Here is a 25,720-nt window from a genome sequence, read left to right on the forward strand (position 1 = left end):
AGTCTATTTTGAACTTCCTGTTCGGGTTTACTTGGCCAGCAACTAGTTATGTGGAACCTTTACACTTGTAAATAAGCTGACCTTCATCCAGCATTTCAGAAACAGGAATTATTTTATATACTATTATATCTGAATAAAATACCTGAGCAGATAATAATGTATCTGAACGGAATATATATAACCAACAATACATCTGTAACACACTAGTTGTACCTCACCATTTGTATTGCAATACTAACTTCTGCTTACATTAACACTGCAAATGAACTGACTGTAAAAATCCTCTAGTCGCCTGGTTCCTATTAGGGAAATCGAGGGAGAATTTAGCATGGTCAATGCACCTAACCAGCACATCTTTCGGAATGTGGGAGGAAACTGGAGCACCCAGAGGAAACCCATGTAGATACTGGGAGGTGTAAACTCCAAGTGATCCAGGCCTCTAGCACAGTAAGGCAGCAGTGCTAACCACTGTGCCACCATACTGCCTGTTTTTTGTGTATTTGTCTGAAGTATATATATATAGGCTAAGCTGATGGTTTGAAAGTTTCCCTGAACAATAACAAATGTCCCTTTTCAATGTTGTCACTGAATGTTGGTGGCAACCCTGGACTGCTTTGAATGCAAACCTTACAGCATCCATAGTATCTTTCTCAATAGAAATTCCCATTAATGCAGTAGGTGGGGGGGAAACAAGTGAGACTAAATTCTGTCAATGTCAGAGTTAACACCTACTCAACCTAGTTTAAAAATACCCATTTTCATTTGGTGACCCTTTGTATGTCAAGAGTTTCATCATGTGCCGGATAGGGAAAAAAAACTATTTTTTATATGTCTAGTTAGACAATGTAATGCAGATTAAAGATTGTTTTGGATCAGTGGTGTCTTTAAACAGCTTTATTTGTGTGAGGGAGCAACCAAGGCATAAAATTCTCCCAGTTCAGTCGCACTTGTCTATCTGTCCAAGATTGTTTCCTTTATTGATCCTATTGCCTGGGTGGCCTAATGGTTAACACTGCTGTCTCACAGCATCAGGGACCAGGGTTCGATTCCCAGGCTTGGGTCACTGTTTGTGTGGAATTTACACATTCTCCCCATGTCTGCATGGGTTTCCTCCAGGTGCTCTGGTTTCCTCCCACAGTCCAAAGATGGGCAGGCTGGGTGGATTGGCCATGCCCCTTAGTGGCAGGGATTAGCAGGGTAAATATGTGTGGTTACGGGGATGGAGCCCAGGTGGAAATGGTGTCAGTGCAGGCTCGATGGGCTGAAAGGCCTCTTTCTGTACTAGGGATTCTATGGTTGAGAAATATATGAGCGAGGATTTGATGTCTCTGTCAGTTCTTCTGAAGTGTTAATGTATCCGAGTTTGTAGACTTGGACAACTCAATGAATTCAGAATAAAACAGAAAGAATGACCTGTTTCCCGTGCTTAATATCACGCTTAAAGGGTAAACCTTCTGTTCCTAATGGACAGTACCTTTTTTACAGAATTCAAGTGTACGTAGGAAACCCTAAACTGAAATTAAATTTCATTGCGGATTTGTATCTGAGCTGTAAAGCTCCAAGGATAGGCTAACGCCCTTGTAATGTTTTGGGAACACAATGGGATAGCAACATGAGAGTGACCACTTTGAACCATTGGCGTCACTGGCTCTTGGGTGAAAAATGTTTGGTTGTTGCTTACAATTTCAAAAGTAAATGGTCCCATGCTGGGTTGCCTCCAACATAGTTAGGTTGACAGTAAGGGCCAGATTTTGACCACCAAGGTGGATATCTCAAGTTGGGAAATTTACCAACTCAACCTACAAATGTAATGGAAACTTCCCAAGTTTCCAGACCCATCTTGGTAAAAAGTGCACCGATACACATAGTTGTTTTTTGTTGACTTGGACAACTTGATGAATTCAGAATAAAGCAGAAGGTATGACCTATTTCCCCTGGGGGGAAAGGATTGGGGTAGGTATGGTAACAGACTGTCGGTGATCACAAAAGTGGGCACAGGTTGAGGCAGGCTGGTTAAAAATCTGCCTTGGTTCTCTGGAACTTTGTCTCGGTTGTGTTAGAAGATTCTAGGCCACTTAGCCCTCACCCCTCACCTCCCTATTCACCCCTTCGTGACTCCATTCTTCCTTCCTTCCCAATGTACGCCAATTTGTGTTCCCAACGACCCCTATGGCACCTTATCTTCTCCAAACCAGTTCAATGCTAACTCAGGCCTCCCCATTCACTCTCCATCATCCTTCACACAGTCTGTGCCAATTCATGGCCCTGCAATGTCCACTCACCCAGTATGCACAATGAACATAACCAATGAGCCATATAATGACAATGGCAAGTGTGCAACTGCTGAGAGAAAAAAATACCCATTCGTAAATCCCCTTTGGGAAAAAGAAAGTTCTTCCACAACCCTGTAAAAGTACCAATCAGCCTGACCATTAAAGTACCAATATCAGAAATTTTAAACACTTCACACCTCTTTCTTGTGTTCAAGTAAGCATCAAGATATTGACAAAAGAGATCACAGGAAGAAGACCATTTAAATAACCATTTAAAAACGTCAGTCAAGAGAAGTCAACAATTTACTTCATTTGCCAAAACAGAACCCTCAGCTGAGTTAATACTTGAATTGGTCTGAGCTCACAGCCAAGCCTCATTATGTATCCTGAGTCCTCTACACTTCTACTGACTTAAAAACTCTTACATTTCTATCTTTCTTCATTTCTACAAAAGATCATTGATCCGAAACATAGAGTGGAATTTTACAACTTTTTTTCTAAATGTTGTCTGCAGTGGAAAATGTGGAGGGTATCTCACAGGCTCATTTCCCCGCTGTATTGTTAAACACCTAGTCAAAAAAGAAGGGGTAAGTCTCAGTTCCTGATGAACTGGGCGCCATTAATAAAGGGTGCCCAGATCAAAAATAAATAAAAAAGGAACTCATCCGCACACCGCCCCCCCCCCCCACAAGGACACAAGGCTTCCCACGCCCAAGAAACACCCTTCAACCCCCCACCCTAAACCTCCCCAATAGAAGCAACTACGCCACTGCACCATGGCACTGCCCAGTTATTGGAATCCTTATTTTCAATTACGTGAGTGAAATGTTCCTTTGGGGGAAGGTTTTGTAGTTTTTGTCTTTCCACATGCGTCACAAAAATATGCCCTCCATCAGAAGTACTCTCCCCCACCACCCACCGCCCAGTTTTAAGTGCGATTGACAACAAGTTTTTCCTTCAAGCCTCTTCTAGTCCTTTCAAATCAGTGTTTGCCTGTGCTTGTTTCAGCAAGGGGTTTCAGTGCGTCAATGCGCTGGATTCTACTCTTCGATAGTGCCAACTAACCGTGACCAAGGCTATGGGACAGGCTGAGGCCATGGCCACAGCAATGGGTGGAGGTCAGAGTAGAAGTTTCTGAAGGATTTTTAAGGTGGAGATGCTGAAAGGAGGAATTCCAGAAAAAGCATTGGATCCAAGCAGCTGATAGCTTGCAGATTAGCAATAGGAGAAATGATCATAGAATCCGTTGCAGTGATATTAGATGAGTGATAAATGTTAGTCAGGTTTAAAGTTAAAGTTAATTTTTTAGTCACAAGTAGGTTTACATTAACACTGCAATGAAGTTACTGTAACTTCATTGCAGTGTTAATGTAAACCTACTTGTGACTAGTTGCCACACTTCAGCACGTGCTCAGGTACATTGAGGGAGAATTTAGCATGGCCATTGCATCCAACCAGCACGTCTTTCAGAGTGTGGGAGGAAACTGGAGGACCTGGAGGGAATCCATGCAGACGTGGGGAGAATGTGCAGACTCCGCACAGACGGTGACCTAAAGCTGGGAATCAAACTCAGTTCTCTGGTGCTGTGAGGCAGCAGTGCTAATCAGTATGCCACTGTGCTGCCCAGAGTGTACCTCTTATCTTGGTGGATGGAGGGTCACTTTTAACACCCATCTTAGAGACCATCTTCAAAAGTACAACACTCCCTTTGTACTGCACTGAAATGTTCATCTAGAACATTCTCAAATCGCCAAAGTGGGGTCAGGGTTCCTGACGCAGAGGCAAGAGTTGCTGATCCAAAGCTATCACGTAAAACTTCCATTAAAAAACCTTGTTTTTTCATCTTCCATTCCTTTGAATTGAGTACTTCCCTTGCCTGCTTTATTTCTGTGTGCATCAGTAGCTCTCAACAATTAACCATAAAATGCCTTAGGCCATACTGAAGATATCATCAGTTGTGTCAGTACCAGTAGTGTGTGAAGACCAGCAAGTTGGATCCTAGTTCACCAGCTCATCATGTTATTTTCTGGTTGGTCAAAGTTCTCTCCTATTAACAATGCATGATGTGTCCCATTGACAGACATTTTGGTGGTTAACAGAGAGCTGAAGGGTGCATCCACTGTGAGTGAAGAAGACAATGGAATGATGCCAAAGGGCAGCCCCAACTTTCATGGATGTTAAACATTTTCACTTTCCCAACTAAGTTACTTCTTGATTCCCTCTTCTCATTGTCAGCAATGAAGTGGAAGTTAGAAGGAAAGAAGCTCAAGAAGTTGCAAGCTAGAGTGAAAGAATTGTGGATTCTGCTTTGTTTATCACCTGGGCTGAAGACTTATCCGATCTACAACCTCCCATTGAAAAAAGTGAAGGGAGGACCAGATCTGGAATACCTTGTTCCGGATCCTCCAACCCAGACTCCAGAGTGGGTACATCGTATCCCTGATTTCCACAGTCCAGATTATAGAACTGGGCTGGTCTCTTATCCAGTGTCCTTTTGGTGCTGTTTCCTTGTTGGGACTGCAGGATTAGTGAATTTACCCAATTGTATATATTCTTCTGTGCTTACAGTGTACAGCAAGCCTGACCACGGAAGGATAGGTAACTGCTGATAGCAGCACCAATTACTGGGATCCCATTGTAAGAAGTCTTCCCAGCTTAATTTACAAAGTTATGGTCAGGGGGTTAGATTGGAGACTGTAATATATCAGATAAATATATTTCCTTTTGTCATCAAGAAAAGTAGTCATCTTTTCTTTGTGTCCTGTATTGAACATTGTACTCTGTGTTAAATGAGGGGAAGGATGTTCACCTAATTAGTACAATGGCGGTTAATAGAGACCACATCACATCATCCTATTTCATTTTGCTCTTTTTATATTTTCAGGATCCTCCCATGGTAGTGAACGCTCTCCTATATCATCACCAGTTGCCAATCACAGTTCCCCTGCCGGTACACCCAAACGGCCCCCAGGAACGATAATAGTTCCGCCTGGAAGTCAGACTGCGGCAAATACTCCACCTGTCGTTACCATTGCTCCAACACAAACAGTCAATGGACTCTGGAGGGGTGACAGCAGACAGGTAGGATAAAGAAAACAAACAAATTAGTTGTGTCTGAATTTGCTTAGTGATCATAAAATTAATTTTGTTCTATGGTTTGCTGTGTAGAAACTCCTCACATTATTGTAAAATGCTACATAAGTCAGGAAATTGCAGTGGGTGATGTGTTGAGTGCACATGCTTATCTTGAATTCCCCTTTTAGGTATTGTAACACAGTCAATAACCCATTTAAAGTAAGTGTGTTAACAGCTGCGTTTGACACGCAAGCATTTGTACCATAACACTACTTGTAATTGTTAGATTTTGACTCCTGGATTCCCGGTTCTTGAAAGTAAAGCTATCTACATTTAGGTGAAAATTAGACTTTATGCAGGTGATTTTTTTAAATTTTGCTTTTTGATTTTAATGAACAGGGCAGATTTTCCCATCCTACAGGTTTAGTGACGAGCAGAAGCATAGATTCCACCGGCAGGCAAAGAGTCAGTAAAAGTAGTTTGCGATTTTGCCAATGGAGGGTTAATGGCAGGTCTCACTGCCCAATGGTGTGAACAGCATTTGCATTGAATCATAGAAACCCTACAGTGCAGAATGAGGCCATTCGGACAATTGAGCCTGCACCGACAACAATCCCACCCAGGCCCTATTCCCATAACCCTATGTACTTACTCTACTAATCCCTCTGATACTATTGGTCAATTTAGCATGGCCAATCCACCTATTACAATTCATTACCATCTCCTGAATGTTCATCAGAATGGTTGCTCACCAGAATCCCGCAATGACTTCCAATCTTGTGTCAAGTCAGTTGGAAATTACATTGGCCTCAAACTCATTTGAAAAGGATTGGGGGGAGCATGTTAAACCACAGTTCACCTGTGACCTCAAGCTGAGTGAAATATACTGAGCCATAGTGCAGACCAGTCTTCTTGCAATGAACACCACACTGCTGGAGCTGTTGTGTTGGTCACCTCCAGCTCCTTGCCTATGTGGTCCACAAGGACACCACTGTGCAGTGGTACTCAGGCAAAACTCCCCTTTCAGCTAAAATTCTGGGCTGGGTCAAGGGGGTATAGTCAAGGGGAGACATAACATAAGCAAGACGGTTGGGAGGACAAACCCCGACAACAGAGGCAAGTCACCAGACCTAGAGCATACCATGAAAGACCCTTCTATGTACAGTTGAAAGCGGGACTCCCCTGCCAGTAGCTTTGAACATGGCCCATGTTTAATCCTTTTCTTCTGGGTCTTTCCAGTGATCAACAGAGGACCTGTGCAGCATCTCACAGTTCGCAACACATCAATGTGTAAAGAGGTCACCATTGCCATTTACGGAAAGGCCCATCACTGTTAGGTTTATTCTGGCTGACGATAGCCAGGCTCAAAGATTCATGGCTTTGCTACCCTCTCGGGTTTCTCAAGAGAACATTCAACCGGCATATTCCTGGGATGAGGGTCTTGACTTATGAAGAAAGATTGGGCAAGTTAGGACTATGCCACTGGAGCTCAGAAGAGTGAGAGGTAAACATATTGAAACATATAAGATGAGGGAACTTGATAGGATGGATACCAGCAGGGTGCTTCCGCTTGTGGGAGCAATTTGAACAAAAGAGCATAGTTTAAGATTAAGAGGTCTACAGTTTAAGATGGAGATGAGGAGAATTATTTTCTTTCAATGGATCATCAGTGTGTGACATTCTGTCCCCCAGAAAGCAATGGGGGTTGGGTCATTGAATTTAGGGAGTCAAGGGTTATGGGGGAGGTGGGATGGGGGCAGATGGGAAAGAGGAATTGAGATCACTGCCAGATTTTATTGAATGGTGGTGCAGGCTGGAGGGGCTGAATGGCCTACTGCTGCTCCAATGTCCTATTCTCCTATATCCTCCTAGGGAGGGAAAAAGGAAGGGTGAAAACATATACACACACATGAACGAGGATGCAAACTGGCTTAGTAATGGTGCCTAAATGGAAAATGGGATATGTATTCATTGACTGAAGTAATATTAAGATGGGATAAGCACAAAAAAAACGTAAGATATTTAAGAGGTGCTGAAAATAAGGGAATAGCTGAGGCAGTGGGGGTGAGGCAGGTCTGGAGGGGCAACAAGAAAAGCTGGCAAAGCGACTTAAGTCGATGTCTGAATTGATTAAAATCAATATGAATGCCAGAAGGCTGCTTTACAGCTAATGGAACGAAAATGTCCTGTTCCTCAAGTTTTTATCGGAAGAGAATCGAAGGATGAGGGCTGACAGGTCAGACCTGGGAGTGAAATTGTAGAGGCCATCGAAAACCAAGTTGTTTGGCGAAACAGTTCTTCCACTGTTGTTGCTTTACAGTTTGTTCCAAAAAAAAGCCTCTAATTGTCCCTTTGACATAATTTTCCTAATATTGAGCATTGCTGTGCGCTGGCCTCTACGGGATGTACACACTGGAAACTGAAGGGACAACCTCTTCTGTTTCCTAGACGGGTCTAAAATTCCACTAACCACTGAATGATTACTGAGCAACAGGAACCACGAGTGAATTTCAAAGACTTTGCTTCTTACTTGAAATTCATAGCTGGAAACACAATCAGTAAGAAGGTGAACTTTGGCCACATCATGGGTTGTCTGTGGTTTATAACTTATGGTCTCAACTAATCTAGGGAATTCTAATTTTTCCCAGCGGAATACCTGTCAGATACAAGTGGCGGTGCTGACAATTCTAACTGTCAGGAGGAAGGTATTCAAGAGTGCGCACATTAACTAAAAGGAAATCTCCAATTTTAATCACAGTGGAGTGTTTATGTTGACCCTAAGCTAAGTACGTCACATGTTTGAAATAATGTCTATTAAAAATCTTTAAATTGCCCTTCCATTTTTTCTTTCTGCACAAGGTGAAAGGGGAGAGATTCAAAGGGGTCTAGAGAGGCAATTTTTTCACATGGATGATGGCGAGTGTATGGAACGAGCTGCCAGAGATAGTAGTAGAGGCGGGTACAATTTTGTCTTTTAAAAAGCATTTAGATAGTTACATGGATAAGATTGGTGTAAAGGGATATGGGGCAAACGTGGGCATGGTTAAAAACTGGGCGCGTGGATAAGTTGGGCCAAAGGACTTGTTTCCATGCTGTAAACTTCTATGACTCTATAACCCCATATCACAGAACAAGGTCTGTGTGGTATTTTTGTACTGGTCTGCACCCACGCTATTTAGCAGAAGCTTTGGGCTCTACACTTGTAAAAGTTAAACATTTACTGTCAGGGAAGTTGTTTGTCAACAATTAAGACCTTTCATACTGTTTATGAAAACAGAGGTCTTGTGATAGGTCCCTGTCTCTGAGCCAGAAGCTCCAGGTTCAAGTCCCACCCCAGGACTTGATGGCCAAGGAAGATGCATTGATAATGTAGATTGAGTATCAACCTGCAAAATACTTCCAACACACACCAATGGCAGGCAGTAGGAGAGAGAGAGATTCCTTGTAAGCCAGGCTTGATGCAGAATGATCCCCCTCACTTTATAAGCCTCTGGCGACGGGCAAGCAACCTGTTCCAGGGAAAAGAAGCTAGCCATGGAAACGGATGAAAGTTGATCTTGTGTGCCAATATCACAGAATCCCTGCAGTGCAGGGAGCATTCAGCCCATCGAATCTGCATTGACTCTCTGACAGAGCATCTTACCCAGGCCCAGCATCCCGCCCTATCCCCTAACCCCACACATTTCTATGATTAATCCCCCTAACCTATACATCCTTGGACACTAAGGGGCAGTTAAGCATGGCCAGTCCACCTAACCCGCACATCCTTTGGATTGTAGGAGGAAACTGGCACACCCAGAGGAAACCCACACAGACATGGGGGGAACGTATAGTCTCCACACAGTGACCCAAGGCTGGAATTGAACCCGGGTGCCCTAACCATTTTGCCGCCCCAACCACTGTGCCGCCGTGCCGGTGTGGGAAGAACACTGTTAAAACAGATACTAGACTGAGGTGGGCAAGCCCTAACACTTTGATGATTTTAGCCAACAACTATCTTTTTTATTTATTCATTCGCAAGGTGTGGGCAGTCCTGGCAATGCCAGTATTTGTTGCCCATACATCATTGCACTTGAGAAGGTGGTGATGAGTTGCCTTCTTGAAGTGCTGCAGTCCGTGTGATGAAGGTGCTCCCACTCTGCTGTTAGGATGGGGGCTACCAGAGTTTTAACTCAGCAACAAAGAAGGAAATGTTTTCACATTGGTAAAGTGTATTACTTTGGAGGTGGTTGTATACCCCTGCACCTCCTGACATTGACCTTTCAGGCAGTGGAGATCACGGACGTGTTGCCAGAAAAGCCTTGGTAAAACACTGCAGTGCATGCTGTAGATGGTATATCCTATAACCATTTTGCAATGGTGGCAGAGGGAGTGAATACTTAAGGTGGCATGGTGGATAAGGTGCCAGTCAAACGGACTGTGGTCTAGATTATTTTGATGATTTTGAGTGCTATGCAAGTACTGTACAGGAAATTCATCTTGTTTACTATATATACCTGGGTAACCTGACAGTCAAATCGATAGAAAAACAATGCATCGTGAAACAGTAACCTCCATATTATTGTGCTCAAATTCACATCTATATAACTGAAATTATTCAATTTCTTTGTGGATAACAGTAATGCTGATAGTTTCACTGTTAGGTACACTGTTAATTCAAGCCCATTTTATATATATAAATATCTGACTCATGTATGCTATTGTTCATAAATCACATTTCAAAGTGTCAGAAGTAAACAAATTTTGGCTACTGAGTTTATTGGATTGAACTGATCATGCAATTAGAATCTTAACCTGCAAACGCAACTTTCGTCTACATAGATCGAGGAATTCCACTTCTTCTATAAGCCTTCTTTTTTTCTGCCCATATCATTATCCCTTTGGCTAAAAGGGATCAAGGGATATAGGGGAAGGGAGGATCAGGATATTGATGATCAGCCTTGACCATAATGAATAACAGACCAAGCTCAAAGGGCCGAATGGCCTGCGCCTGCTTCTAGTTTCTATGTTTCTGCTTTGTCCAGTGGTACAAGTTCCTACTCAGTCCAGTAGTACACATTTCTGCTCTGTTAAGATTTTGTGTTTCTGTTTGCTCCAGTAATACGCATTTCTGCTCGGTCTAGTAATTCTAGATTTTTCTATTTAGTCGCTGGTACCTTATAATACCCTAGTCCCATGAAAACTGAATCTCTTAGCCGGTAAGAAATGAAATGGACCTCCCTAACAATGATTGAATTTGGTTCCTTGTCATACATTAAAGTGCTTAAATATCCATATCCTTGACATTGGCCATCAGTGTCAAAGAACACTGTATGCTGGGAATTCAGCCAAAACCTCTGTTAAGATAATTGGACAATGGCCAATATGGAAAACCACGCTCATTGTAACTAGAGATAAGCAGCAGAACTAAAATAAAAACTAAATGCGAATGAATATTCCTGGGACACTGGGTATTGATGGAATGCAATGTATTTTTAACCAACGCCAGCTGAAATTCAAGGTTAATTAGAGTCAACAGTCTTACTTCCTGCAGTTCAGAGTTTCCTTTCATCAGCCACTTGAGAGTTGGCGCTCCAGTGATACAAAAGGACTGGAGATACACATTGGTGGAACTCAAAGGTGAGCCACATATTAGTGCCAAGGCTTTCAAAAAATTCAAGCAGATAAGTGCCACATTTGCTCCTAACATCCTAAAGATTTAGAATGGGGTTCTTCAGCTAGATTTCACACTAAAGCATTGGAAACGTCAATGCTAACCAAGCATAAAGTCATCTTTATTGTCAATAACAGCCAAAAATGAAGGCAGGCACAACTCATAAATAGGACTTGTTGCACTCAGATGAGGAAAAAATAACTTGAATGGAGGCCACCTTGAGTTATCCTTGTCGCCAATGTGGCTTTAGTAGGTGCTTGTGTGGCATTTGTGTTTGCGGGAAAATGCTGACAGTTCTCTAAAAATGCGCAACGTATTGATCCAAAGATAAGGGCTGGAATTTTCCAGCCCTTCACGCTGGCAGGATCTTCCAGTCCCACTGATGTGAATGAAGATTTCACTGGCTCCCTGCCGCGAAAGGGTTACCGTGCAGACTTAGACTGATTTATTTTTAAACCCCCATTTAAAGTAAAGTTAAAGTTTATTTATTAGTGTCACAAGTAGGCTTGCATTAACACTGCAATGAAGTGGAGTTGTTGGTGCCGGACTAGAATAGGCACAGTAAGTAATCTCACAACACCAGGTTAAAGTCCAACAGATTTATTTATTAGCAAGAGCTTTAAGAGCGTTGTCCCTCCATCAGGTATTGTGAGACTACTTACCGCAATGACATTACTGTGAAAATCCTCTCGTTGCGACATTCCAGCACCTGTTTGGGTACAGTGAGGGAGAAATTAGCACGGCTAATGCACCTAACCAGCACGTCTTTCAGACTGTGGGAGAAAACTGGAGCACCTGGACGAAACCCATGCAGACATGGGGAGAATGCATAGACTCTGCACAGACAGTCACCCAAAGCCAGAATTGAACCCAGGTCCCTGGCGCTGTGAGGCAGCAGCGCTAACCCTTTGCAAAAGGTTCTGTATTCAAATCTCATTCCTGAGACTTGAGGACCAAATCCTGGCTCAATACTTCAGTTCAGTCCTGAGGGAGTACTGTTTTGCCAGACTATCTTTCCAATAAACCAAGGCCCCATCTTCCCCCTCAGATGGAGATAGAAGATCCCATATTTCAAAGAAGAACAGGGGAGGTCGTCCCACATTTCTGACCAATATATGTCCCTCAACCATTGTCATTAAAACTGATGATATTGTCATTTATCTCATTACTTTTTGTGGGACCTAACTGTCTGCAAATCATTACAACAGTGACAATAATGGAAAACTTCATTGGCTCTGAAAAATGTTGCTGCGTCCTGAGGTCTATTTGAATACAACTGCATTCCTCTTTCCTTCTTATTTGAGTTACTCCCTTATTAGCAGATCATCCTCAAGTTTTGAGAAATTCATGTGTCATTCCAAGCTTCAAGGCCACAAGCACATCATAGGCAAACGCACAAAGTAAATAAGTTTAAGTTTATATCATATTTGCATTTGAAAGTTACTATTGAATCTGTTTCTACCTACCTTTCAGGCAGTGCTTTGTAGATTATTACACCTCTGCACGAAATGAATTGTCATCTGTCCCCAGTTTTGCTGCTAATTACTTTAAACTCCACATGTTGTTCTACATCTGTACTCCACAGTCAGGTGTTGCCCGTCATTGAATATATTTAAGACTGATATGAACAGATTTATTTTATTTTGTTTATTAGTGTCACAAGTAGGCTTACATTAACACTGCAATGAAGTTACTGTGAAAATCCCCTAGTCGCCACAAATAAAAACAAAATGTTGAAGATGGCAGAATTTGAAACAAAAACAGAAAATGCTGGAAAATCTCAACAGGTGTGACAGCCTCTGTGGAGAGAGAATAGAGCCAGCATTTTGAGTTTGGATGACCCTTCGTCAGAGCTAAAATTTGTAGCATTGGCCAAACACTTGTCGAGTTGCACTCAAATAGAGCTTAACATGGATCTTTATCATGAGCTAGCTAAATAATTATTTTATGACTATATTGCAGGGGAATGTTGTGACAGAAGCAAAGGATTAGGTTAACAAAGTGGGTCTGGAGTTCGCGGGATGACTTTATCAAGACTGAATGATTAGACTATATAATTGGAGAGCGATGTGCAAATAAAAGGAATAACAACGTGTAAAACCAACAGCCCTCCAAGCCCATGCCAGTCATAATGCTCAAACAAAATGAAAAAAATCTTCGGCCCTTATTTGGTCTGTATCCCTCTTTTCTCTCCCTATTCATGTACCTATTCAGATGTCTCTTAAATGTTGCTAATGTGCCTGCTTCCACCACCTCCTCTGGCAGGACGTTCCAGGTATTCACTACTCTCTGCATGAAAAACTTCCCCGCACGTCTCCCTTAAACTTTTCCCCTCTTGCCCTGAGCCTGTATCCTCTTGTAATTGATACTACCACCCTGGGAAAAAGCCCACTTGACTATCCATCCTGTCTATGCCTGTCATAATTTTGTAGACCTCTATCAGGTCTCCCCTCAGTCTCCATCTTTCCAGTGAAAACAGTCTTAGTTTATTCAACCTTTCCTCACAGCCAACACCATCAAGACTAGGCAACATCTTGGTGAACCTTCTCTGCACTCTCTCCAAAGCTTCCACATCCTTCTGGTCATGTGGTTACCAGAATGGAGTTTGTGACAAAATCAGGCTTTCCCTAGATAGTAGGTGCAATGACTCTAAGGTACTTGTCTGAGATGTCATTTTGTGAAAAAATGGAGTGAGATCGATGTTAGTGCCAATGCGCATTGAATAATTTGTCATGTCACAACATGTCCAGAGCGTCGTAAGGAAGCCCTAACATGTTGTGATTTACATCTCATTATAATCTGTTTACAATCTGCATGCAGAGGAATGAGCAAGCCCCAAAATAGTCACCTACAGATAATTACATCCTGTCACATTGACTTGGGGCAATAGTATTAATTATGTGAGAGTGATTCAGCCATCTGTGACACACCTCTCCCGATTTCCATTTTCATGGTAAAGTGGGTGACTGAATCAATACTGCCCATTTGACATAACTCCCAAAAGACAACGTGGCCTTTTATTTGCATAGAAAAATGTGAACGGGGGTCTCCTGGCCATCCAAAGTGAAAGAAGTGCCCCAGAATTTTCAATGAGGCCAACAATGCTCATTGTTAAAATGAAGAATTCTGGAGTGCTCACATGCAATTAAACTGCAGAATCCATAAGTTATTGTCAGAGATACCCAGCTCCTCCATTGGTCTAAAAATGGTTAAACGTGTCAAGGTTGGCACATTGAGGGGTAAGTGTAGTTACAATCTCCATACTGCTGATAACTTTTCAAAAAAAGAGATCCAAACTTCTAGTTAATAACTGAAAGTTAATCAATAACTTTTAGAATAAAAAATAACATGACAATATTTCATGTTTTAAAACTTTTACTGTAACAAATGACTAAAATACACTTTTGACTCAACACTACTATCTTTTTCTTAGGCAATTATACTTTCAATTACAGAAAGGAATGTTTCCTACATATTTTTTATATATATATATATATTAATTTAGCAAACAGTCTACAGTTTTGCCCAGCTTCTAATGGGTTTCTGCATCTTATTCACCTAGTGGAAATCTTGAGTGACTGAGTCCAGGTGCTTTCCTTGGTCTTTGGAGACCTCTTTCATTCATCCCAAATTTAATGATATAGTCCAAAAAACATAGTATTCTTACAAACCTCTCCCTTTCCAGCATGAAAAGTCATCATCAGTGATAAGTTTTGATGGACATAATGCAAAATGTAACAACTGATAACGTTCTAAATACTTTAGCAACTCATTTTACCACTTGCAATTAACCTACTATATACAGTAGAAGTAACATTCTCCCCCGTGCTGTCCCACTGTCCATTCAATAATCCATTTTGACAGCATAGCAATGCTTAAGCTGCACCAATTAAATATATGGAATAGTTAAGGTTTAAAGTCCTTTTATGGCGATTCTTAAAGTCTTTTCTCGCAAGTGGCAACTTGGTTTTGTTGCTGATGATGATGCCCACAGACGTCACTGATCTCCTATAGATGGCACCCTTCTGGAAAAGATACAAGAATCAAAATCACAACATGGTCACTGACATGCTGCTGATGTGGTGGACAAGAACCTCCAGAATTCATTTGATAAGGTGCCACACACCAGACTTGTGGACAAAGTTACAGCTCATGGAATAAAAGGGACTGTAGCAACGTGGATATGAAATTGGCTGAGTGACAGGAACCACGTGGTTAATGGATGGTTTGCGGTCTGGAGGAAGGTTTGTAGTTGAGATTCTCAGGGGTCAGTGTTGGGACTCTTGCCCTTTCTGATGACCTTGGTCTTGGTGCACAGATCCCAATTTCAAATTTGCAGATGACACAAAACTTGAGAACATTGTGAAACATGAGGAGGATAATGTGGAACGTCAAAAGAACACAGATGGGAAGTGGCCCTAAGACTATAAAAAAAGGAACAGGAGTTGGCAATTTAGCCCTTTGAGCCTGCTGCGCCATTTAATAAGAGCATGGCTGATGTAACACAAAGGAAAGTTTACTTCCTGCCTTATCTCTCTAACCCTTAGTTCCCCTACAGCTTAAAAACCTATCGATCCCAGCCTTGAAAACATTAAGGCCTCGGCCTTCACAGCTTCCTGGGGCAAAGAATTCCAAAGATTCACCACCGTCTGAGAGAAAAAATTCTTCCTCGAATCTGAATTAAATGAACACCTATTTATTCTGCAACTATGCCCTCTGGCCCAACACTCTCCCATGAGTGGAAACATCATCACAATGTTTACCCTATCCAACCCCCTCAATCATATTGCCTGTAATTCTTCCGAAGTCCCAAGGAGTACAACCCCAACCTGTTTGATCTTTCCTTATATGATAGTCCCTCTTTACCCAGGATCATCCCAGTAAACCTCCTCTGCGCTGCCTCCAATGATAATATATTTTTCCCTAAATCGTAGAATCCCTACAGTGCAGAGCAAGGCCATTCAGCCCATCAGGGCTGCACTGACCACAATCCCACTCAAGCTCTATTCGCGCAACCTTGCATATTCACCCTGCCAATCCCCCTTGACACCAGGGTCAATTTAGCGTGGCCAATCAATCTAACTCGCACACCTTTGGATTGTAGGAAGAAACCGGAGCATCTGGAGGAAACCCATGCAGACAGTGACCCGAGGAATTGAACCTGGGTTCTTGGCACTGTGAGGCAGCAGTGCTAACCACTGTGATACCATGCCCACCCATAAGGGGACCAAAACTGTACACATTATTCTAAATATTACCTCACTAGTACCTTATACAGTGAAGATTAAATTAATTGTAGAGAAGGGCAAAGTGGTTTATTTTGGTAGGAACAATGTGGAGAGACAATATAAAATGAAGAATACAATTCAGAAGAAAGTGCAGGAGCAGATGCAATGGATGTGTATGTGAGTAAATCATTAGAGGTGGTAGGACAGGTTGAGAGTGTGGTTGAATGAAGCATACAGCCTTCTAGGCTTTATTAATAGGAGGATAGAGTATAAAAACAAGGAAGCTATGTTCAACTTGGGCAAAACACTGGTTCGGTCTCAACTGAATTATTATCTAGTTCTGCGCACATCACTTTTGGAAAGTTGTGAATGCATTAGAGAGAATGCAGAAAAGATTCACAAAAATGGTCCCAGGGATGAAGAACAACAGTTACTGTAGATTGAGTGGAAACATTGGGAATGTTTTTCTTAAAGAAGAGAAAGTTGAATGAAGATTTGCTAGAGCTTTTCAGAATCTTGAAGGGTTGGGCAGAATAGATAGGGGAAAAATGAAGGATCGATTGCATAGGTTTAAAGTAATTGGCAAAACATATGAGGGGAAACCTTATCCAGGCAGTGGGTGGTCAGGATCTCAAATCTACCTTCACCTTGGCCAATCCCCCTAACCTACACATCTTTGGACATTAAGAGGCAATTTAGCATGGCCAGTGCACCTAACCCGCACATCTTTGGAGTGGAGGAAGCCAGAGCACTGGGAGAAAACCCACACAGACACAGGGGGAAAGTGCAGACTCCGCACAGACAGTGATCCGAGGCTGGAATCGAACCCAGGTCCTTAGCACTATAAGGCAGCAGTGCTAATCCCTATGCCACAAGAATACACTGCCTGAGGGTGTGATGTAGGCAGAGATCCAATCAAGGCATTCAGGAAGGAATTGGATTGTTATGTGACAAGAAAGAATGCAGGGCTACAGGGAGAAGGCAGAATAATTGCATGATAAATTGCCCCTATGGAGAACCAGCACAAATACGACAGGCCAAATGGCCTCCTCCTGTAATTCTGTGACAAGCCCATGAAAATCCTGGAGGCAACAAGGTGAATAGAGACAGCTGTTGAGAGTCATACTACTTACCTCACGCCTGGCTTCTTTTTTACAGTGGATGACTCAGCTTTAGAAATTGCATTGGGGTATTTCCAATGGACCCTGTTTTGCATAAATATGTGATATTTCCAATTGAGCCACAGACATTAATAAAACCAGTGGTGTTATGATAGCCACCAGGTGGGAATTGCGCATTGAGTATGCTGTTTCCAATTTAAGTCCCATTCTTCCTGATTCCTCTGGACAGAATGAGTCAGAATTCCCCCTCCTATCTCTGTATATCATCACTCCATCTTACTGATTCCTTTTTAATGTAAGTTGGGTCAATGCATGGCACCCACTGGGATCAATGTCATTGATCCCGACATCTGCTAAGATTGAGTGCAGACTTGAATTTATGGCGTTCGTGTCCTTGTGTGTTTTTGTAACTGAACGGGCAATACGCGATCTATAGAAATGCACGGTCGAGACAAAACTTCATTAGTCCAATTTCATAAGTTGCTTTCCATAAAATAAACCAGCTACCATCGTGCAATGACTGGATGCCAAAGCCATGAATTTGATGCTCCCCTGGTGGAACAGACAAAGGTGGTGCTGGAATAGAATTTATTATCCCCCCTTCTATTCAGTCAAGCCCCCTGAGCACAAATAGTGCCTGTGTGAAATGCACTTACGGCATTTTTATGTGAAACTGTCTTCATGGTTTTAAATGTGGCACTAAACTGGATTTATAGCATTACACACTGTGACACGGTGTATGGCATTAATCTGCTTTTGTCGCACTGTGCACACAACTAAACTGAATTTGTGGCACTCTTTTTGGGACGAATGCAGTTTTCCTCTGTTGCAAATTACACAAAATTAGCTCCCCGGAGTGAGAAAGCTACACAGATCTAAACAGACAGAGGGCAGCTGCAGCCAGGCTGCTGACGGAGATAAAGATTAATTAAGAAAGCAGCGGTATGCAAATATGCAAATTGGTATTTCTCCATTACCTCTCTGATCAAACTGTAATTGTTTAATTGCATGTGAAATGACACATTCTTCCGCCTTGGTGTTCAGAGCAGATGCCGGAGTTAAGGTTTTTTTTTGGTGACTAACGACATTCTCTCTCCTTAGCCCTCAGACAGAGCCCTGAGATCCCGAAGTCGCGACCACCCACTCTCCACTGAATCTCTGCTGAAAAAGGACAAAACGGTGGTGCCCACACACCTTGCTTCCTCACACCCAGCTTTCTATCTATCCAGTCACTCCATCCAAGAGTCACCATATTCAACAATCAAGTAAGTCTTTATACATCTGAAATGGGCTTGAAAACAGCTGCTTTTTCTTGCATAGCCACCATATTATAAAGTTGACATTTCTCCCATGTACTTTTTCATTCATTTGTGGGCATCACTGGCTGGCCAGCATTTATTGCCCATTGAGAAGATGGTGGTATAGAACAATACAATTGAGTGTCTTGCTAGGCCTTTTCAGAGGGCAGTTGACAGTCAACCACATTACTGTGACTCTGGAGCCACATGTAGGCCACACCAGGTAAGGATGGCAGATTTCCTTCCCTGAATGACATTAGTGAACCAGAAAGGTTTTTCCAACAATCAGCAATGGTTTCATGATCATCAATAGATTCTTAATTCCAGATATTTTTTGTTGAATTTAAATTCCATCTGCTGTGGTGGGATTCAAACCTGGTTCTCAGAGTTTCTGGATTAATAGCCTAGCGATAATACCACTAGGCCATCACCTCCCCTAGTGAAATTGTCAATTTATCTAACATAGTGCATCAAGAAATTTAACACAATACATTAACCGGTTAGTTAATACACAGAGGAGTTACAGCAGTGAGATGTCACTATCAATCTTAAAATGTCTACATAATCATTAAGCATAAATTATTTAATCAATTATTTTACCACAGTTAAGTTTCCCCCCATTGTATGTTTGGTTTTTATCTTGTATGATGCTGTCTGTTCTTTGGTTAATGTATTAATAATTTACTCCATGCCATAATCGCTGCTTTATTTATATGTGAAAGTTTCGCTGTCTGTGGCTGTCTGTGGAGACTGACTGATACACATGCATAGTTGGGAATGGAACCTTGTAAACTTCAAACTCTTGTCATTCCCAACTCTCTCCACCTCGCCGTGTACTTGTATTGTTCCAACTGCATCATTTATTTCTTGATACTCTATTGTAACTTGTCCGTATTGCTGGACTAGTAATCCAGAGATTCAGGATTCGAATCCCACTGCAGCAAATTGAATTCAATAAAAATCTGGGGGGCAATGTTTTAGCAGCGCAATAGGCCAGGAAGCTCTAGTGGAGGCCGTTTAGTGGGCTTCCCACTGGCATCACGGTCTCCACAAGTCTCCAGCGCTCTGCGTCAGAAATTGGCGCGGAGCTGCACAAATTATGTTCATACTAATTTTCATATTATTTGCGTTTTAAGAGTGGACCCGGGACTGAAGTCTCCGGGCCTCCAGCCTCTCTGCCCCCACCGGGGTTTATAATAACTCCCCACTTGTGGGGAGCTGGCAACCTGATCCCACTGGAGTGAAGGGAAGTCATTGAGGCCCCCCCACCCCCCAAAGGTCTGGGGTCAGGGGGTAAGGCGGAATGCCCTCTGGGCATTGCCAGCTGAGGCCCCCAGGACCTGCCCAAGGGGCAAAGTGGCAATGCCAGGGGGCGCCTTGTCACCGTGCCACCCCTTTCTACCACAATGAGTGATTGAAGCCACTTGAAGAGGAAGCTTGATAAGCATAATGGGGAGAAGGGAACAGGAGGTTAGATTACAAAAGATAGGAGTCTTGAGAACAGCATAAACTGAGATGAATTGACCTCTTTCTGTGATATATCCTTTGTAATTTTTAAGTATTAATTCATGGATGTGGGTGTCACTGGCTGGATCAGCATTTATTATTCATCTCAAATTGTCCGAGAATTGGGTGGCTTTTAACAATCAACCACATTGCCATGGATATGTAGGCCAGACCAGTCAAGGACAGCAAATTTCCTTCCCTAAAGGACATTAGTGAACCAGATGGGTTGTTGTGATAATCAACAATGGTTTCATGGTCATCAGTAAACTTTCAATTCCGGGGGGGGGGAGTAATTCTCCCAAAAAGATTCTAAGTGTCAAATTTGCATAAATGCTGGAGTAAATCCCATTAGTTTTTACAGCGGAAGTTTCAAAATGAATCTCACACACTCTGTGCACGTGCCAAGGAGGTGGGGCCTCATCAGGGGCCTCTGAGGACAATCAGTGGTGGTGGGAGGTCCCGCTGCCACTCTGAACTCAGCAGCAGCAGAGGGAGAGAGGCCAGTGACCAGGGCTGGCAGCCTGTGGTGGGAGAGTCAGGGCTGCTGGGTTGGCGGGTTGGGGGAGGTCTGGGGGGTGGGTAGCTTGAGAGAATGAGGCTGCAGGGAGAAGATGGGAGAGGACGGGAGATTGAGGGGGGCAGGGTGGTCGAGGCTGGCCTCGATATGACAGGGGGTCCAGCATTTGGGCCTTGCAGGGTCGGAGGGTTAGTGATGCGGGGGTCACAATTAAGCTGGCTAGCAATTGGGAGGCTGGTGATATGGGGCTAGTGTGCACGCGCTGATCTTGGCACTGACAAATCGGCACATGTTCAGTGGCCCGCTCAGCGATATGCTGCCAGCAAATCCAGCGGGAATAATCCCCACCTGTAGGTTTTTCGCGTAAATCACGCTAGAGCAATCCACCGTGCACAGAGTGTGGGAGATTCATTTTGAAATTTCCGCTGAAAAAACTAACAGGATTTACTCCAGCTTTTATGCAAATTTGACACTTAGAATCTTTTTGGGACAATTGCTCCCCCCAGAATTAAAAGTCTACTGATGACCATGAAACCATTGTCGATTGTTACAGCAACCCATCTGGTTCACTAATGTCCTTTAGGGAAGGAAACTTGCTGTCCTTGTCTGGTCTGGCCTATATATCCATGGCAATGCTTAAAAGCCACCCAATTCTCGGACAGTTCAAGATGAATAATAAATGCTGGTCCAGCCATTGACACTCACATCCCATGAATTAAATACTTAAAAATTACACAGGAAGAGGTCATTCATCTCAGTTTATGCTGTTCTCAAGACTCCTATTTTTTATAATCTAACCCCCTGTTCCCTTCTCCCCATTATGCTTATCAAGCTTCCTCTTCAAGTGGCTTCGATCACTCACTGTGGGAGAAAGACGGTTGGCACGGTGACGACAGTGATTAGCACTGCTGCCTCACAGCTCCAGGAACCCGGGTTCGATTCCCAGCTTGTGTGGAGTTTGCACGTTCTCCCTGTGGGTTTCCTCCGGGTGTCCTGGTTTCCTCCCACATTCTGAAAGATGTGCTGGTTAGGCGTATTGACCCAAACAGGTGCCGGAGTGTGACGATGAGTGGAATTTCACAGTAACTTCATTGCAGTGTCAATGTAAGCCTTACTTGTGACTGATAAATAAACTTTAAAGCTCCACATTCTCATCACTCCATGCCGGCTTTCCTTTATTTCTGTGTCAGAGGGCAGAAAATGAGAGGAAAGGACTATCAGTGATTGGTGACTGTCACAACCCCAACTGAGTCCAGTTCACATTCATCAGCCTGCATTAAACCTGCTCATCCCAGCAAACAAAATCCAGATTGTGGGACACAATTCATAATAAATCATCGGGCTTTCTCGTTTTGATCTTTGACCTTGTGGTGTGTTGCTTAAGCAAGATACATGATGTGATTCAATGGTTTCCAGACAGGATTCTTCTGTGCATTAGTGCTGCGTGCCATCGCCTTACAGCACTGGCACTCACAGGGTAGTTGCTGATTTCTGCCCATGTTCCCAAAGTTGTACCTGGGAATAAGCCAGTTTATTACACTGTATTTATCAGCTGTTTGTTGAACACATGTTGAGCAGCAGTTAACAGAGAACACGCAAATTTACTCACATTCGTCTTCAAGTCTGCATGAGGTATTGAAGCCTGCATTAAAAGTGTTTTTTAGGCAGGAAGACTAGATGACTGACCTGAATCAAGATGCTGGCATTGGACTGAGGTAAACACAAAAAGAAGTCTCATAACACCAGGATAAAGTCCAGTAGGTTTATTTGGTAGCAAACGCCACTAGCTTTCAGAGCGCTTCTCCTTTGTCAGGTGAGTGGGAGATCTGTTCACCAACAGGGCAGATAAAGATACAAACTGAATTTACAGAATAATGATTGGAATGCGACTCTTTACTGGTAATCAAGTCTTAAAGGTACAGACAATGTGAGTGGAGAGAGCATTAAGCACAGGTTAAAGAGATGTGTATTGTCTCCAGACAGGACAGTTAGTGAGATTTTGTAAGTCCAGGCAAGTTGTGGGGGGTTACAGATAGTGTGACATGAACCCAAGATCCCGGTTGAGGCCATCCCCGTGTGCAGAACTTGGCTATCAGTCTCTGCGTTGTCATGTGTCGTGAAGGCCACGTTGGAGAACACTTGCCCGAAGATCAGAGGCCAAATGCCCGTGACCACTGAAGTGTTCCCCAACAGGAAGAGAACAGTATTGTTTGGTGATTGTCGAGTGGTGTTCATTCATTTGTTGTCATAGCATCTGCATGGTCTCCCCAATGTACCATGCCTTGGGACATCCTTTCCTGCAGCATATCAGGTAGACAACATTGGCCGAGTTGCAGGAGTATGTACCGTGTACCTGGTGGATGGTGTTCTCACGTGAGATGGTGACATCCGTGTCAATGATCTGGCATGTCTTCTAGAGGTTGTTGTGGAAGGGTTGTGTGATGTCGTGGTCACTGTTCTCCTGAAGGCTGGGTAGTTTGCTGCAGACAATGGGCTGTTTGAGGTTGTGTGGTTGTTTGAAGGCAAGAAGTGGGGGTGTGGGGTTGGCCTTGGCGAGACGTTCATCTTCATCAATGACATGTTGAAGGTTCCAGAGGAGATGTCATAGCTTCTCCGCTCCAGGGAAGTACTGAATGACGAAGGGTACTCTGTCCACTGTGTTTGTCTTTTGAGGAGGTTGGTGCGGTTTTTCGTTGTGATGGTCGGGCCATTGGTAAATATCTCCATGGCCTCTGCTGCAAGATGCACAGTCACCAGCTGACAGATAGGGACTTTGAGATCCAAGGTCCAATTCCCTTCATACATAGATACCTTCCCACTCCACCCAGCAACCCGGTTAGGATTAGATATGTTCTACAATATATCAGGTTAGACATGGTGACCATTATCGTGACCAAATTGGTCTTAAAAAAAAGGTACATTATTAAATTATGTAGAAGGGATTTTAAACATGGATGATCAACCATGTGGGTGTGTATTGCCACTGATTAGCTGGTATGTATCACAACTCCACTACCACCCAGTTTGAATAAACCTTTGAAATTAGTTTTCATGATCAATACTGGTGCAGATTTTAACTTGTCAAAAGCACACATTGGGAAACAGGGTGCGCACCCCATGATTTTCCAATCCCTAATTGTGGGGCCACACGTCTAAATTTTTGCAACATGTAGTGGCAGTCAAAATGCTCTGTGCCCACAACACTGCACCAAAGGATCTTTATAACTGTTGCTTATTCTCAATCATGGCAACATGAATTTAGCGCTCTGAGCTTTACAAATAGCTTTTCTGAGACTGAATTTCAAACTCATTGCTTTCATAAATCAAAATTTTGACTATATTCTCTTGACTCTTTTAGTCATCAGCTAAATTATCCATTGTTATTTTTGCATAACCAAATCATTATCTGACTTTGCGCTGCTGATGGAGAACCTCACCCACCAGCAGCATGTATTTGTTAAGACCCAGGCCAGAAACTTCAAGGTGTTTTATGAACCTAGACCCTAAACTTTTACATTTGATTTTTGCATTTGGGTGAGCATAAGGTGTTTCAAGCCAAGTATGATTCAATTGACCCACTAGGGAGCTTTCATCAAGCAAATTTTACTTAAGAACAGAGTTAAACTATAATAAAAAATAAATTAGCATTAATTTTACCCATTAAAAGATTTAAACATAACACTTAACTTTAACCGCTGTTAAACATAGCATTAACAGCTTGCTATCTAAGTTGTTCCAAGTCAAGCAACATCCCACAAACATAACTTCAGACTTGGCCAGAAACAAGAATGCTCATGTTGGATTTTCAGCTTTTTAATGCCTGCTATGAATTGGTCCTTTGAATGTTAAATTAAATTCCAAGTCCTGGTACTTTCAGCAAGCCTCTGGGGAGAAAGAGAGTGCGAGACTGTCTTCTTCCACCAGCTTCTACCAGCAACTGAGAAAATGAAATTAACACTTGGATTTTTCGGTAGAAGAAAAACTGTCCCCAGACATATGGCCTGACCTGTCAATCATCCCAAATCAAGCTCCACTCAGCAATCCCCAGAGGACCATAAAACCCCAGAACACTGCAGTAGTCCAGGTTAAAGCCAACATGACATCAATTATATGGTCTCAGTAGCAATGAAGGACACCGATCACAGACAACACGGTACCAACAACTTCAAAGGCCTACTAGAAACATCCTGCAGAGTAACATGATTAAAATACATTTCTTAAAGGCACAGTACTGTCACATATTGGAAACACAGTAAAAAGTCTGACAACACCAGGTTTTAGTCCAACCTATTTATTTGATAATATTCTCACTAGCTTTCGAGGGGACAGCCTAGTGAGAATATTATCAAATAAATAGGTTGGACTAAAACCTGGTGTTGTCAGACTTTTTACTGTGTTTACGCCAGTCCAACGCCGGCATACCCACATCATGACATATTGGAAATACAGACATGCACTGCTCCTGATTTTCAAACATTTAATCCAAACGGTCAGGAATTTCTGATGCACGCTCTCAGCTGGTAAGATTACATGCCAGGAGCTAGGTTATGCAATGTGGCTTCCTGTATGTCACCTTGCAGAGCCAAAAGAGACACACCCACAAAAAGAGAATTAATTGCAATGGTTGCAAATAAGGCTATGAAGCTGATCTTACAGCTACGAGTCTCAGGTTGATGCATACACGTGGGCAAGCCTGTTTGCCAGATTGATGAGCCATTTCTAAATGATGGAGACATGAACACAGAACTGAAAATACTCCTCAGGTAAATGCAAAATACTGTGGATGCTGGAATCTGAAACAAAAACAGAAAAATGCTGGAAAATCTCAGCAGGTCTGACAGCATCTGTGAAGAGCCAATGTTTCAAGTTTAGGTGACTCATTGTCAGAGCTGAGGAAGGGTCATCTAGAGTCAAAATGTTGGCCCTATTCTCTCTCCACAGATGCTGTCAGACCTGCTGAGATTTTCCAGCATTTTTCTGTTTTGTGTGTGTGTGTGTGAATCTGCTCCTCTTCTGTCTTAGAGGGAGAGAAGCTGTTTCCAGTGGAAA

General features: G+C 42.8%; 1 protein-coding gene across 3 annotated transcripts in view; it reads left to right on the forward strand.

Annotated features, from left to right (window-relative positions):
• The window catches only part of LOC145353071 (genetic suppressor element 1-like), a 175,127-nt gene that overhangs the window by 94,825 nt on the left and 54,582 nt on the right, over positions 1-25,720 (forward strand). For all 3 annotated transcript variants that reach the window (XM_080203417.1, XM_080203435.1, XM_080203425.1), the window contains exons 3-4: positions 5,158-5,354; positions 18,452-18,615. In XM_080203417.1, the coding sequence (XP_080059543.1) occupies positions 5,158-5,354; positions 18,452-18,615 (361 nt within the window). The remainder of the gene's footprint in view (positions 1-5,157; positions 5,355-18,451; positions 18,616-25,720) is intronic.

The sequence above is a fragment of the Carcharhinus amblyrhynchos genome, chromosome 2 (genome assembly GCF_965287045.1).
Source record: "Carcharhinus amblyrhynchos chromosome 2, sCarAmb.v2.hapA, whole genome shotgun sequence".
Lineage (NCBI taxonomy): Eukaryota > Metazoa > Chordata > Chondrichthyes > Carcharhiniformes > Carcharhinidae > Carcharhinus > Carcharhinus amblyrhynchos.